General features: G+C 46.9%; 1 protein-coding gene across 2 annotated transcripts in view; it reads left to right on the forward strand.

Annotated features, from left to right (window-relative positions):
* The window catches only part of LOC119862993 (ankyrin repeat and fibronectin type-III domain-containing protein 1-like), a 617,559-nt gene that overhangs the window by 207,086 nt on the left and 398,306 nt on the right, over positions 1-12,167 (forward strand). For both annotated transcript variants that reach the window (XM_043493659.1, XM_038420625.2), the window contains one exon: positions 6,286-6,515. In XM_043493659.1, coding sequence (XP_043349594.1) covers positions 6,286-6,515 — 230 coding nt within the window. The remainder of the gene's footprint in view (positions 1-6,285; positions 6,516-12,167) is intronic.

Raw genomic sequence — 12,167 nt, forward strand, 5'->3', positions numbered from 1 at the left:
GGTTTAGCTGGATAAACAGTCTTTTTGTTGGGCAGTGAAGCATCTAGCAGGAGTCATTTGTGCACAAGAGAGATTTTTATCTTCAAAGACCATTTATGTAAAAGATCCTCTAAAACTCCAGGGTGAGGACTGTGGCTGACAGCTTCACCTCAGGTCCCGTGGAACTTTCTACACAAAATAAAGCTGCTTGGCTTCCACGAAAGCTCCATCTGAGGCCATGGAACAAACTCAGGCATGAACGACCATCACAAACCTCACCACCTTCTTCTCAAACTGCCAGGTGCACTTCTTCCACCTGCCTTCACTGACATAAACACAGAGCAGCAGGGACATTAAAAAAACAACCCAAAACCAAACCCTACCAAAACAAACACTCCATCTCACAAGGAATTGCCACCCTAAGGAAGGGATAAGAGAGAACGAACCGTATAGGACAGAGATTAGTCAGGTCACTCTATGAACTGTTGGAAGGTGCTCAGTTCCTCTGGTGATGGCATGGGCTTTCATACTTCATATAAAATAGAACAGAGAGATTCTATAGCAAATCCCTTTAGTCAATGTATTGAGAGCTGTAGTATTCTGGTCAGATTGCTTTTTTGCCTTCATGGCACCCAGTGGGAAATGGCTAATTAAGCCATTGAGCCCAGAAAGGTACAATAGTGATGGATTGGGGAAAAAAAAATAGAGAGACATAAACTTCCCTTTGTGGTGACTGGATTCTTGGTACGCTAATCTGGAGCCAACTCCAGCCTGAACTGCTATTTGGCAAAGTTAACCGTTACTAATTAGCCCTTAGAGCTCCTTTTATCCACTGATATCAGAGTGCTCTGTAAACTTTAATGCATTGAACTGAACCTCACAGTAAAGCACTCCTGTAGGTAGGCTAGTATCATTATCTTTTTATATATGGGCAAATTGACACATCAAGAGCTTTAAGTGGCCTGTCCAAGATTGCACTGCATTATCACCAGAAATGGGAACAGAGCTCAAGAGCTCCGACTCTCTGCCTAACACCACCAGCTTTAATGATTTAGACCATTTTGTATGGCTTGTGTTATCAGCCCAATCAGTTTGAAGTCACCTAGAAAAGACTTCCCCCCAGATAACTGGCGTGCTGAAGCAAGCACCAGAAGTGTCTCGCAGCATGCAAAAAATCAGTCTGGTGGGTTGGTTTGTCAGGAAGCCCCTAGTTCATATTGGCTGGGAAGAATCTCCCAGAGAGATGGCAGGACAGTATCACTTCCTAATCCAATAGGATGCTCCATCCTTCTTTGGCCAGCCAGTGTATTCCTCAGCCCTTCACTCTCAAACTGCCAGTGATTCCAGCTTTTGGAGCGAGCGCCTGGGCTGAAGGAGGGGATGTGCCCAGGACATGCTGAGATCTCTGTGAGAGTGATGTCTGGCTCCATGGGAGGTCTTGGACAGTCTTGGCTGGAGACTGTTAGTGCCCTGCAGCCTCAAGGAGGGAAAATGGAGTAGGGCATCTGGTTCCACCAAAAAGTGAACAAGTTAAACCAAGACTGCAGGCCAGACAGATCTGCAGAATTGTCTCAATGCAGAGAAATGGCAAGCGAGCCTTCCTGTTGTTGAAAAGCAACTTCCTGTTTTAATGTGGTCTGGGTGGCAGGTGACTTTCCTGCCGAGCCAGCGTTGGGCTTTGTAGGGATCCAGTTTTGTTCAATTTCCTTTCCATTAATTTGTAAAGTTTCATCCAATGAGGCATTGTCTAGGGGAGTGAGAGAGAGCTGTGACAGGCACTGGATGCACTCCTCCTGACTATCTTTGGAACCCTTGATGGAACTGTGTGCTCCCCCCAGCTATTGGGCTAGCTGGGAAATTCCTCATGGCCATGAGGACTGGAATATAGCAGGATGCAGACACGGCAAAAAGTTGCTGTTAGAACAGGGGGTCATGGTAACTCCAGCTTAGTCCAAAAGATTATACCCCTGACATCACATTCTGTAGCACTCTGTGAGATTTCACACTCCCAGTAGCCTGCCTGTCTCTGGGGAATGAGTCTCCTTTCTCTTGGGCCTACCATGGCTTCCTTGTCCTTAATTCTTGTCTCTGTGTCTTTGGAGGGAAATTGATTTTGGTCTTGTCTTTCCTTGGTTCTGCCATGGGAGGGGACTGTCCCTAAACCTGTCAGCTCTGTCCTGCAGCAGAAACATCTGTTTCCATGTTGTATGTCTAACCCCCCGCGAAGTCCCTCTGTCCCAGATCAAGAGGGATTTATGCTTCCAAGCTCTACAGTTCCCCCGCCTTACATTGGGAGGGGGCTGTAGCCATTTGTTAGCTCTTTCCCTGCCTCCCCACATTCCACACTAGGCTCACATTGTGCTGAGCTCTATTAAGAACCTGTCCATGTACTTTGGTGCCTCAGGGTCTGTCTACATTGGAGCTGGAAGCATTGTTTCCAGCACAGTAACTGTACAAACTATAAATAAAAGTGCAGCTGTGGTGGGGTGAGTGGTGGGAGGGGCTAGCCGCTCTAGCGTGTACCTAGAGCAGGGGTGGGCAAAAGTTTTGACCTGAGGGCCTCATCAGGGTTACAGAATTGTATGGAGGGCCAGGTAGGGAAGGCTGTGCCTCCCCAAACAGCCTGGCCCCTGCCCCCTCCCACTTCCTGCCCCCTGACTGCCCCCCTCAGAACTGGCAACCCATCCAACCCCCCCTGCTCCTTGTCCCCTGACTGCTCCCTCCCGGGACCCTACCCTCTATTCAACCCTCCCCACCCCCTGACAGGCCTCCCGGGACTCCCACGCCTATCCAATGCCCCCTGCCCCCTTACCATGCCGCTCAGAGCAGCAGGAGCTCGCAGCCCTGCTGCCTGGCCAGAGCCAGCCACGCCACCGTGCTGCCTGGCAGGAGCGACGGGCCACAGCATGGGCGGCACAGTGAGCTGAGGCTGCGGGGGAGGGGGAACAGCAGCGGAGCGGCTGGGGACTAGCCTCCCCAGCCGGGAGGTCGAGGGCCGGGCAGGACGGTCCCACAGGCTAGATGTGGCCCGTGGGCCATAATTTGCCCGCTTCCGACCTAGAGTCTCAGATGGGATCATACTTGGGGCCATCAGCCTCTCCTGCCCTCCACATGATTGAGCTCAATGGGGACAGCAGAGTAAGACCTTCCCCACCCAATCTCTGTGTGTCCACATCTTGGCTGAAGGGTAGGGTGAGAGGAGGGGCTGTATGCCTGGTGTACGTGCCTCTGGGTGGTGGAACCTTGGCTAGGTGGGAAATAATCTTTACTCAGTAAAAAGGTGACACAGATCACTTCCCCCAGGAGAATGAGGGGAATAGGGAGGGAAGTCGCAAATCCATCCCAAGGCTGCTCTAGGACATGCAGCTGCCTGCTTTCCCTCACACAGGGCATGCAGCAAAGGCCAAGTGGAGAAAAAACTATGTAAAACTGGTGTAAATTAACCCAAAATCAGGCTCAGTAAATCCATGTCATTTAATCCCATTTCCCTGCTCTTTGGAACATGAGAGCAGAGGAGTTTCTCCAAAATAGACAAATTTCAGTGGATCTTGGCTCCCCAGTTTTTGCAATCATCCCGTTTCGTCTTTACAGCACAGTTAGATTCCCTGAAATTAGCAAAGGTTGTAGGTAACCAGATTCAATCACTTTAAATTGAAGTACTCTGAAGCAGCAGGCACCAGCAGTCAGGGCAGAGCTGCATTGGGGGCAAAGGAATTGAATAGCAGGGTGTGCTGCAAGCTTACTTTAGGGGCACAGAACTTGGCTAAAAGGGAGCTGCAGGTGATGAGTGATTCATTAGCGGAGGTGTGGAGAGGAATGCGGAGTGTGCCTGACAGCAGTGTGCCACTTGTCATACCGCTCGCCTGGCCTCCCCATATGTGTTTGAAAAGGACAGGTAGCCATGCAAGGAGACCCAGGCTAGCTCTCCTTTCTGTGCATGGCTCGGGTGGTAAGTTGAAATTGTTGGGGTCTGCCTTAAAAAAGGAGGCTTTTCTTTTTTGCATCCTAAGCTTGGTTGTTTTGTCATGCCATTTCCTGCTTCTCTCCCAGAACAATATTATCATACAGTGGCAGTCTGAAATCTGGGCTTGGATTGATGTGTTTATGCATTGAATAATCACAGCTTTCAAACAGAAGTGCCTGTGTTGTATGAGTTGACATTTGGAGAGGAGCAGCAGTAGCTTATTAAATTTAAAATGGGGGTAAAAATTGGAATGTATTGCTCTTCAGCTTGTTTCATTATTAATATTTTAACCTCCCCTCCCCCCACAAACATCCTTTCTTTGAGGTTGAGTTTCTGGTTGTGTGCTCTAATTCAGTGGGAGGACTCTGCACAGTGAGCGCTGTCTTTCTGCTTTAAACAAGACTAGGGGCTTAGGGAACAGGCTTGGTTGTTACAGTAGACGCCAGAATAGCTGGACATAGTTTGGGCAGCAATGGATTTTAGACAGTATATCCTCTCTCTCATGCTGCTAGCTTCATATAAAACTCTATCCCAAGGCTGCTCTGAGACATACAGCTGCCTGCTGTCCCTTACACAGGGCATGCAGCAAAGGCCAAGTGGAGAAAAACCTGTGTAAACAGTTTGTTGCTGTTTTGTGGCTCGTTTTCACCTCAGGGTTTCATCTTCTGGTAGAATTGTAAGCAATTTGCTCTTATGCCTGACCTTTATAAGCTCAAGAGCACTGTTGGTCTAAGGCTTTGGAGTCTCCAAAAGGGGGAATACGAGAATGATCTTAGCAATAGGGTTGACTAACAGAAGGAGAGAATTTCTGATGGAGATGAATTCTAAAAAACTCCTGTTTATATTTAATGCCTAATAATTGACAACTTCATTTTTATTGGAATTGAGAAAGTTTTATTTTTTAATTATTAAGAGGTAAATGATTATGGCTTGGGTTGGGAAAAACAGGGGGGATGGGAAGCATAGAAAAATCACAGTTTGCCAAATGTAAAAAGACAAATTTGTCAAGAAAATACATGCAATAGCCAAACTGCTTACAGCGTAACAGAACGGTGATATTATAAAGGCATTTAACAGCATGTTTTGTTACTTCCTTTTTTGTTGCACTGAAATAGACAAGCCTATTAAAAAGTATCTACTCTGTTTTCCAAATTTGTTTTCCTCTATGGGAGGCTCTTTTTTTTTTTTTTTTATACCATGTCCCATCTTTCACAAGCATTCCAGCCATACCAAGCTCTTATTCAGGTCTGGGAAATGTGCTCCCAGCATCACGGCAAAATGCAAGGTGGAACACATTGTTTAATTTTAAGCAGTTAAATTCATTACTGTGCTAGACACTAAAAATCATGGACTGAAAGACACTGGATTTCTGGCTTATTACAACAATCTGTAACCCACTAACCCCCTCTTTTTGGGCTATGGACTGCAGAGGTGTTGACAGACCTTGAATTGTCCCTTACAATATGTGCTAACTACTTATGCTAAACAATCTGTTCCACCTTGCTGTCTTGCTTTGATGGTTGGAGTATCTTGGCTCAAAAACTTCTCTCTCACCAACAGAAGTTGGTCCAGTAGAAGCTTTTATGTCACCCACCTTGTCTCTCTTATACAGTATTATCTGAGGCATACAGAGGCTGAGTGATTTGCCCAAGGTGTCACAGTCAGAACCAGGTCTCTCAAGTCCCAGTCTAGTGCTTTAAGTACAAGGCCATACCTCCGCTCCTTTTGTTAGAGAATACAGTGCACAAAGCCCTAGTAAACATGCTGCAGGGAACCGTCCTTCACTGCCTGTGGGGTGGGTAGAATGACCTGTTTTTTCCATCTCTGATTTGGCAGTGGCTTTTTTTGTTTGTTTTTGATCTGGTTCCTTGGTGGCTGAAAGTGAGCGGCATCCTCCAAAGCACCGTACATGGAACGCTTCTGATTTATGGGGAGCTGGTCACCTGACGTGCAGCAACAAACGACATAGGGGAGATTCACCCTATGCGGAGCGCCAAGGCAAGGCCCTTAACCTGAGCGGGACATAAGCAGAGAGCTCCTCCGTACTGGGCTCTTCCGTACTGGGCTGGATTTCACCCGAAGTCCATAAGGTTGGGTGTATTTAGAATGATTACTAACTTTGTCTTACTCTTAAAGCATCCCACTGGATCAGCCGTGGTCCTGACGTTCCATCCCAACCCAATGAGTGCCCCATCTGTGCTCTAACCTTGCCCTCAAATCTTGCTGTCTTTTACAGCACTTTCGTGAGGAAGAAGGAGAACTAGCTGTGAAGGGAACTGAGCTTCACGCCTTCCAGTTTCCTGCCCCCTTCTAATGCTGGATTTCTGTCTCCCTTCCTACAGGGGAGGCCTGGCAGCTGGAAGACGATTGTGTGGAGCCTCCTGGGGATTCCGTTCCCCGGCCCCAGCTCTGCACTGCCATGGACGAGGCCCCGTTCAGCCACTTCCGGACGCGCTCTTTCTACATGAGGAAAAGCCTGTCTATGGACAACCACCTGAGCTCCCTCAGCTACTCTCTCCACCAGTCGGAGACGAAGGCTGATCGCGTCAAAACCAAGCTCAGGAGGCAGTTTGTGAGTACCTGATGGGAGGGGCTGCCCCCCCACCCCCAATTCTCATAGTTTATCTTGAAGGTTACCTGCACACATTCTCAAAAACAGTGACATGCTGGATGGTTATTTTTATTCAAAACATGTTAAATAGTTTGGCTCCCAAGCCTGGTCAAACAGATGGCACTAGCATTGTCTGGAGTTTGGCAAAATCACGCCACAAAACCGATTTGTCTTGTTTGTCAGGTTTTTAAATCCCCACCGTTAAAAGAAAAGCTCTCATCAGAGACAGCTTCTGCTTAGGCTGGGTAATGCAGTGTGGTAACATGCTGTCTTGTCACCTCCAGAAGCTGCCATTCAAATAAATAAAAACGGGCTTGTGTTCTCATCCCAGTCTTTAATCCTCAACATGCAGTTTGGCCTTGTGATGGTATCTGCTTAAAAAAGGATCCAGGCTTGGAATAACGGCAGGGACAGCAGGTCAGAACGGACAGGATGAAGAGGTACCAGGAAGATAGAAATGCCTATGTGGGTTAGCAGAGCTGTGCATGGTCCTAGCTCTGAAATAGCAGAGGATGCGGCTGGGGGAGGGTGGGAGGGGACTGGAAGAGCAGGAGGATGGGGTTAGGAGTGAAGAACGCTGGCAGAGCTGTATAGGAGGCCAGATCCCTGGAAAAGGAGGCAGTGCTGCAGGCCAGGCTAGAGGCATCTTGACAGATCTAGGTGTATGTCCGGGACTGTCATAGTGTTGGGCATGCAGCTGTGTGGTGCATTGGCAGAGCTATGTGGAGCTGGGAACTGGGATCCCCAGATGAAGATGAAGCTGCATTGGCTGGTTGCGTGCATAGAGCTTGCACGTGACCTGTCTCTGCTATTCCAGTTTCAATGTTGTTTACTCGCTTCCATAAGCCATAAATTAACTTCATCTCAAAGGGGGCTTGGGGGTGCGGTGGAAAGCTGGGCTCTGCTGTTGTCATTTTGAAGACTAAGGCCAACAGAGAGAAAGCAACCTATTTCCCCCTCCCCCCACAAGTAAACCAAACCCTAAACCACATGCATTAGCTTTGCTTCTGACTTGGCATGGGTGGCAGCTGGTCTGCACCCATCCGCATCATGGGGGGGCAGGCGGCAGAGTGTAGCACTTTGCCTAGGAGTGAGTCCTTTGAGAGTGATTAAAAGAAGACACAGGAGCAGCACCAGCCAGGTTGTGAGGCAGTTAGTGGAAGTTTTCTGTTTAAAGTTTAATGGGTTTGCTGCTTTTCTTTCTGAGAGATACCCGATATGGACATTAATACAGCCGTCTCTCTGCCTCATTACTGGCCTCAGGGTTGTAATGAGGGGCTCAGGTGACCCTGCAGTGAAACTCAACACTGTGAAGCTGGAGTTGATGTGGCCATGGGAATGAATATGAGGACTGGAAGGGGGTTGCCGTGCACTGAGAAACAGTGAGCTAGAGAGAGCAGAGCGGTGCTCAGCACCTGTGATAATTGTGTGACTTTTGTTGTTTCAACCCTGGTGGTTTTCAGAGTCTTTTGTTATAGCAGGGGCTTGGTAACTTTTCTTCCCCTCTAGCCAAGAGGAAAAGCTGCTCTGTCTGGTGACAGACCTGATCTTGCTTCTGTTCTTCCACAGATAAGCATGTTTTCTTGGGAACTGCTTTTATAACCTCATTTCCTTGGGGCTATCCACAGTCACCCCAGCTTGGAAGCATTCCTCAGAGATCCCAGCAGAGGATTTTTTTCCCTCCCAGTTGTGTGCACATCGCTGCTGCATTACGTGTCCCTGTGTTTGGATGGGCAGTAAAATGTGATTTCTCTTTCATCTTGTGGGATGACAATTCTGACTTTAACTATGGGTTGTTGCTTTTTCATATGGCGATAAAAGTGGAAGCCTGCAGTGAATTTTGATGGTTGCCTGTTAAGATCCCAGTGCTGTGAACCACAAGCAATAAACCAAGTCTCTGGGTTGTGCTGTTTTAGAGGTAGGAACCAGCTGAAACCAGCTACTGTAGGCACCAGCATAAACAGCGCACGGTATCTTAGCAGTAACTGTAAAGACCTGTTTAGAGGGAGACCGTTCTGCTGTGGGGTAAGAAATGGAATCTCTTTACTCTGCCGACTTCTTTGTTCTTTAAGCCATACAAGCTTTCCCACCTCTGGCTTTGTGCACATGTGAGTGTGAGTGAAGGAGAGGTGATTATGAAGAGACTGATATGGAAATATCAGAGTTTTTTCTGTATCGGAGGCACCTTTCGCTTTTCAGATCAGTTTACCCAGAACAAAATATAGTGCCTTCTGCATTAGCAGTGTGAGTAATAAGTGCAGTAGGACTGTGTATTGGGCCAGACATGGGCATGGAATATTAAGCAAACTCCTTTAAGAGTCTCTGTGATAGAGATTCCTCTGTGTCCTTGGGTCTTGCTCTTCCTGGCTCATGAAAAGCGGGTAGTGCTCTGGAGCTCTTGACTATGAAAACATTGAAGTGCCTAACAACAGGGTGGCCTGGGTTTCTGATGTGACAGACGCCAGTGCTCTTGACCATCTGTTCCTTCCTGCCTTCTCACGGATGGTTCTGGCTCTGTAGCATAGCAGGTGGTGGCAAATGCCAGAGGCAGAACACAGTCCAGATGGGCCATGGTCTAAGGCCTCATGGCACATCCTGGGTGCATTCATTCTTTTTATTATGCCTTCTGGAACCTGCTGTTAGGTTTTTTTCAATTGAAATTTTTTGTCCCCTTTAAAATTAGCTCAGATTGCTTGTTTTGAGAACAAAAGCAAGTTCTTTTCGTACCATGAGCAGCTTTGCTCCTTGTTCTGTAGGGCTTCTTCTAGAGCAGTGGTTTTTTCTATGCCTTTTTTCTTAAGAAGACTGGCAAGAATGAAAATGAATCCTATTTAGGTACCTGTACGAGCAGGCTAATTTTCAAAACTCTCATTGAAACCTGCATCTGATTTAAAGATTCAGATTTAGTGCTTAGGGCATTAGCCCAGATTGTGAGATCTGAGATCAATCCTAGGCTCTGCCACAGCTTTGTTGTGTGACCTTGGGCAAGTCACTTAGCCTTTCTTTGCCTCCGTTCCCCATCTGTACAGTGGGGATAATAGCGCTGCCCTGTCTCAGAGGGGTTGTGAGGATAAATACATTAAAGATTGTAAAGCGCATTCAGATCTCCTGCTGAGAAGTGCTATAGAAGAGCTAGCAATATCAGATACGGGACAACTACTTGTGAAAATATTACCCTCCTCCCCCACCCAATTGTTCTAATGGGAAGGGCACATTCTTCTTCCCTCACCCGGTTTGTGGCAAGGTCAAGAAATGCTCCATAACACTAGACGGAATGGAAGAACTCTTACCTGGTGCATACATCTCTGGTGAGACATAATGGGTGCCAGTGCCACTAACTGTCAGTTCCATTCTCTCCTCTCACTCCTGCATTATGTTTTAGGGTTTGGTCCTGCCCATTGAAGTCGATGGGATTTTTTCCTTTAATTTCAAAGGAAGCAGGATCAGGCCCTTAAAGCTGTGTGGCAAGCCAACATAGCTGATTAGCATTGTCCATCCAGGAGTGTATTGGGATTTTGCCAGGTATTTTTTTCTCATTATTTCCCTTCTGAACTACTTAATATCCAAAAAGCATATTGCTGTGGATTGTGATCTCAGTGGATCTAAGTGGTATAGTAGGGACATGCTGCCTGGGGGAGTGCTTGAATGGGGAACTTCAGAGGAAATCCAGCTGCAGGAAATGGTGGTGGTGATTTATTAGGTAGGTTCTGCATCAGCCTAGAACCAGTGCCCCAGTGTGGTGCTAGGGGACACTCGCACCTGACAGTGCCATCTTTCAAATTAGAAGTGAATGTCCTGACAACTGGTGATAGATTTGTGATGTCTTTAATTATTTTGCAAAAATAGCTATGGCTGGTGTTTGGTTCAAATTCCAATCAAGGTTCAGCAATTATATTCCATCTACCTACAATCACCCTGCAAACTACATGGTATTGTCTTCATGTTCTATTCCAAATTGTTGTGTTGTGTTGCTGTGTGAAGTTAACAGGTCCTGTGTCCTACCTCAGCAATGGATGCATTTCAGGGGTAGGTGGAGTGATTTCTCATCTGTAAGGTTTGTGCTCTGCTCCATCTGTTTCAAGAAACAATAAAACATCAGATGATAGGAGATGGTTTTGATTTTTCTGTGATGGCACACCTGGGACTTCTTAGTAAAGTCTCATCAAAACTTGATTGAGTTTTCAGTGCTGCTACTTCTGTCCAGTTTTTAATGTTTAATTGCCGACTTTCATTCTTTTTGTATTAAAAATCATCCTGAAACGCACCTCTGCCACATGATGCAGTTGCTCCCATTTCTATTTCTGGGAAGCATCTGAGATCCTGGTGTTGTGACTCAGGTTTAGGCTCTACCAGTGTTGCTTAAGAATGAGCTATCCAGTGGAGAAAGGGTTGGGGGGGGTACAGTAGGCATAGAGGGAACCCAGGGTCCTATGTTGCATAATCCCGGTACTAAGCATTGGGGCTAAAACAGTTTTAAGCCACTGTATACAACAGTAGTCGTGGTCATCCCAAGCATTTAATGCATTCCAGCCACACCAATTAATAGATTCCAAGGCCAGAAGGGGCTATTGTCATCCTCTAGTCTGACCTCCTGCATAGCACAGTACTCTGCTGTGGACATCAGGGATTCTGAAAATAAAATAAAATTGGAAGCTCATTAATGAGAATGAATAAGTGTCTTGGGCTTTATAGTGCTGTCTCCAAAGCGTCAGGAATGTGCATGGGATGATATCTGTGTTGCTAAATAATCTTTGAATTGCATTGTGGCCTGGTGGATAAAGCACTGGACTTGATCCTGGAGATCTAGGTTCTGTTCCTGGTTCTACCACTGGCCTGTTGGTTGACACTGGGCAAGTCTCTTCCCAATACCATGCCTCAGTTTCCCTATCTGTAAAGTGGACTTAATGATATTCACCTCCTTTATAAAGTGCTTTGAGATCCCCAATGAAAAATCAGGTGATATTATCTTTTAAAGTCCGGACAACTTCACCATCATCAGGATAAATCAACCCCCCCTCCCCCACGCCTGTTCAGAAGAAGCTTGTTTTCCCCAGGGATCAATAAAATTTCTTTCTGCCCCCTTGAGGTGATTGCAAAGTACCACCTGTGGAGTGCACTGGGGTGAAGGCTCAGGTGCTAGATTCTTGCAAACCAGAGGCTATGATTCTCTGTCATGGAGCCAGCTAGCAGAACATGCAACCAGTCCCACTGCTGTCAAATGAGGGACCCGCTTGTACAGATTCTAATTTGCATAATTTGAATTTTAAATGAATTCCCTTTCTTGTGATTGTCAGGATTGGTTCTTTTTTAAATAAGCCCTTCCCTTTCACTCCTTTAAGGCTTGTTTGATGTTAGCGAAGTGTCGGCCTTGGAGGGTGAGCGAGGATGCTCTGATGCTTTGATTGCTCTGGCAGTTGTCTTTCAGACTTGTACAGACCTTCTTGATTTGCTCCCCCTTTTCCAAAGATGTGAATCAGGTGAAGCAAGCAAACAAACAGAACCTAGCTCTGACTGAGCTGGAAGTCCTGCTCCCCACCAGCTCCCTGACTGCGTGTGGGATACTCCATGGGGATATCTGCCTTGTGATGGTCAGGGGCTGCCCTGTTTGCTGGC

The sequence above is a fragment of the Dermochelys coriacea genome, chromosome 10, assembly GCF_009764565.3.
Source record: "Dermochelys coriacea isolate rDerCor1 chromosome 10, rDerCor1.pri.v4, whole genome shotgun sequence".
Classification (NCBI taxonomy): domain Eukaryota; kingdom Metazoa; phylum Chordata; order Testudines; family Dermochelyidae; genus Dermochelys; species Dermochelys coriacea.